The following is a 4,074-nucleotide window of genomic DNA, read 5'->3' on the forward strand; positions in this document are numbered from 1 at the left end:
GCTCGAAGTTTTTGCTCTTGTGCTGCCTGAGTTTTTGATGTCCTGGACACTGGCGTGGTTCTGACAATTACACCTGCCTCTGTTTCTACTGGCCAGTCTATTTTTTGTTCCTGGTTATTTCCAGTCATTCTCTTCCCCTCCATCAAAGTCTGCAAGTATTTTTTTGTCATTTTTTGTCGTTCATTTTTTTTGGACTATAATATTTTTGTTCTTTCTTGATCAGGCTGAGAGGACTGCTTGCTGAAGAGCATTTTTTTTTCCCCATTTGTCGAACTGAGGTTTTTGTGCATTTTTCCCTTGAGACTGAGACATTGCCTTTAGAAGATTTTTTTTTTCAATTTTGCATTCTGGCTAATGAACTGATCTGTTAATATTTTTGCCTTCCACAATAAATCATTGTCTTCACATGCATTTGGGTTTTTTCTGTTTACTGGCCTTGACAAAAACAGCTTTGTTTGCTTTTAAAGGAATGTATCCAGCTGAGATTTGTTTTAATGTACTTTTAATTCATCCTCAGCATTTCTCTTTAAAAGAAAACATTTCAGAGAAGTGTCGTGTTACCATGGTTACAGTAGATCGTTTAGAATCACAATTTAGAATGCGTTCTAATCTGAATGTAAAGCTGTTTTTGGTTGTAACTAACATTAATTCACAGCTTTCCTAGTGATGATCTTCAGCTCCTCACCGCTTTTCAAGTTAGTGAAGTTATAAGTGGTTTGTGGATGTCCGAGTGGCTACATACCCCAAAGTTTTTTGGCAATCTACGGTGTAAGACCGAGATTGCCATCACTATGATTGTTGACCATAAATTTCCCAGTAACACACCTTCAACAATGAGTGTGCAACTGGTGGAGGACAAATCAAGGATGGAGGAAACAATGGTGGAGAAGCCGAGGAAAAAGATGTTCTTCAAACTGCCCCGTTTACTCAGAGCTGACCAGGAAAATGTGCAGCTCAATCAAACACCTGAAAACTGCAATGATGAGTGGTATAGGCCTACATTGTAGAGGAGGTTCCCTTGTTTGAGAATATTTAAACCCCATTCTGTCTTGTTTGAGGATTAGTTCAGCTAAAAATTACAAATCTGTTGATTATTACTTACCCTCATGTATCCCTTGAGACCTTCGTTAATCTTGTGGACACAAACTAATTAGATTAAACTTGAGAGGCCCTTCATTCACCATAGACGTCATGAGACGTTTAAAGGCCAGAAAAATAACTCAAAATATTTGATGTGTCTTCAGTCATTCAGCTGTATTCATACTAAGCTCAAAGAACACATTTGGGCATGAAAAAAATTTAAACTACTTTGCTTGTTTGGATGAATAAAGGTCATACAACATGGTAAAGTTAGTTAAAAGTCAATACAAAGTTAGTTTGAGATTCATTATTCATTAGACATTTGCTTTCAGACCAATTACATTCTTTGCTCCTGTTATAGTTTGAGTCAAAACTATGTCAGATATACTTAAATTTGTGCCCTTTATGTTGCACAAGGCTTAAATTCTCAGTTAATAATAATAATAATAATAATAGTAAATGAATTAAACCATTCAACCATATGAAATTATACAACAAAACCAGTCCCAAAGTGTTCAGAAAAACATCCTGGTTATTGAGAAAGACTCTAATTTTGGAATTAGCACCATATATATATATATATATATATATATATATATATATATATATATATATATATATATATATATATTCTTCCTTTTTTAGGAAGAAAAAGCTTAATTAATTTGAAACTATATACTGTATATAAGAATAATATTTAAAAGTAATAATTGTATTTGCGTGTTCATTAGTTGTTTGTTATCCACATGTCGCTGAAATGGTGCTGGTTCTCGTACCGGTGTGTCTCACTCCGCCTCACACAAGAACATTATTTATTTACTATTACATATTATTTTATAACTATTACATATTATTATATTACTATTACATAATATTATATTACTATTACATATTATTATATTACTATTACATATTCTGGTATATGCATCTTTATAAAACAATTTAGAAAATTAGTCTTGCAACTAATTTTCAGCTTTCCGGATACGGATTTAGCCTCTAGTCCCTTAATAAAGTAGTACACTGAAAAAAAATGATGTCTGCAGAAATGTTGCAACCACAATTTATTTGTGTTGAATCTAAACAAACAAATTACAACATTTAGTAATGTTCAACTTAATTTGTTTGTTTAAATTCAGCCCATATAAATTGTTTACAACTACTTACAACCACAGAAATTTTTGTAAGTCCAAAATTGTTGAATAATTAGATTTTTATGTATTTTCTTTCAAATGATTGTGGAAAAGTGTGTCAACTACAATTGTTTTACTTTTAACAGATGAGGTTATGGATAAGAGGAAGAAAAAAAGCTGGCTGGCGTCATTCCTTAAAGCCTGCAGGAAACACATGAAAATCTCCTGCCTCACCCCAAATAAAGAGAAGATGGAGGATGAAGAGGAGGAGCAGAAAGAGCTCCCAAACTCACCAGACAAAGGCATTGATGGTAAATAAACATATTTACATCAACATATCACTCTATAATGGTATTAATAAAATGTCTTCTTCAACCAGTGTAACGGTGACTGTGTAAAATGTGTAACCACTTCATTTCTCTTCTAACAGATGACCTTCTGTGCTGCTCCAAGGTTAAAAAATGTCTGGAAGTGTATTCTGCAATCATTCATGAAGAACCCTGTGTGGAGGACGAGATGCATGGCAGTAAAACTGAAATCATACTGACAAACATTGATTCATCCTGCGGAGAACATGAGAAGGAGAAGGAGGACAGGATTATGGAGGTGGAGATGAAAGACAAGAAAAAGAGAAAGAGGAGGAGAAGGAATAAAGAGGAGAAGAAGATGGAAGAGACAGTGGTGGAGGAGGAGGAAAATATTGAAGAGGAAGATGGAAGGAAAGGGAGAAAGATAAAAGAGGAGAAAATAAACGAGACGATGATAGAGAAGGTGGTTGACAAGATTGAGAAGGAGGAGGAGAAGAAGGAAAAAGGGAAAAGTAGAGGTAGAAGAATGAAAGAGGAGAAGAAGGAGCGAAGGAGGAGGAAAGAGGAGAAGGAAAGGAGCAGGATGAAAGAGGAAAAGGAAAGTGAGGAGAATGAGGAGGAGGACATTGAGATGATGGGTTTGAAAGTGGAGATAAAGGAGGAGGAGATGAAGAAGAGAAACAGAAAGAAGAAAATCAGCAGTAGGATGAGCAAAAATATGATGAGGAGGAAAAGTAAGAGGAGGAGGATGAGAGGATGATGAAAGGAAGGAGAAAAACAATAAAAAATGCATTACAATTCTTTTGTCTCTGGTTTGTTTATCTGTTTTAATATCTGTTTAAAAATAAACTCATGTGTCTGGTGTTGTATTAAACTGAGAAAGAAAAGCAACAAGATGAGCAGAAGGATGATTAGAAGGAGAAGTAAAATGAGGAGGATGAAAAGAAACAGAAACAGAAAAAGTACAACCTGTCGCTGGGCGCCAGGGCCCTATGCAATAATTTCTAAAAAAGATTTTTGGGGCAAAATTATTAGTTATAGTTATTTTTGCAAAACAGAACAAACCATCATTATAAAATAACTTGCCTAATTACCCTAACCTGCCTAGTTAACCTAATTAACATAGTTAAGCCTTTAAATGTCACTTTAAACTGTATAGAAGTGTCTTGAAAAATATCTAGTCAAATATTATTTACTGTCATCATGACAAAGATAAAATAAATCAGTTATTAGAGATGAGTTATTAAAACTATTAAACTATTATGTTTAGAAATGTGTTGAAAAAAATCTTCTCTCCGTTAAAAAAAAATAAAGAGGGGGGCTGATAATTCAGAGGGGCTAATAATTCTGACTTCAACTATATATATATATATATATATATATATATATATATATATATATATATATATATATTTATATATTTATGTATATGTATATATATTCATTCATTTTCTTGTCGGCTTAGTCCCTTTATTAATCCGGAGTTGCCACAGCGGAATGAACCACTAACTTATTTAACACATTTTTAATGCAGCGAATGCCCTTCAAGCTGCAAC

General features: G+C 33.7%; 1 protein-coding gene across 1 annotated transcript; it reads left to right on the forward strand.

The window, feature by feature from the left end:
• Positions 1 to 2,362: 2,362 nt before the first annotated feature.
• LOC137496099 (uncharacterized) lies at positions 2,363 to 3,660 on the forward strand. Its single transcript, XM_068222487.2, has 2 exons — positions 2,363 to 2,521; positions 2,641 to 3,660. The coding sequence occupies exons 1-2, from the start codon at positions 2,365 to 2,367 to the stop codon at positions 3,276 to 3,278; spliced, it is 795 nt and encodes a 264-aa protein (XP_068078588.2). The 5' UTR covers positions 2,363 to 2,364; the 3' UTR covers positions 3,279 to 3,660.
• The last annotated feature ends 414 nt before the right edge of the window (positions 3,661 to 4,074 follow it).

The sequence above is a fragment of the Danio rerio genome, chromosome 7 (assembly GCF_049306965.1).
Source record: "Danio rerio strain Tuebingen ecotype United States chromosome 7, GRCz12tu, whole genome shotgun sequence".
NCBI lineage: Eukaryota > Metazoa > Chordata > Actinopteri > Cypriniformes > Danionidae > Danio > Danio rerio.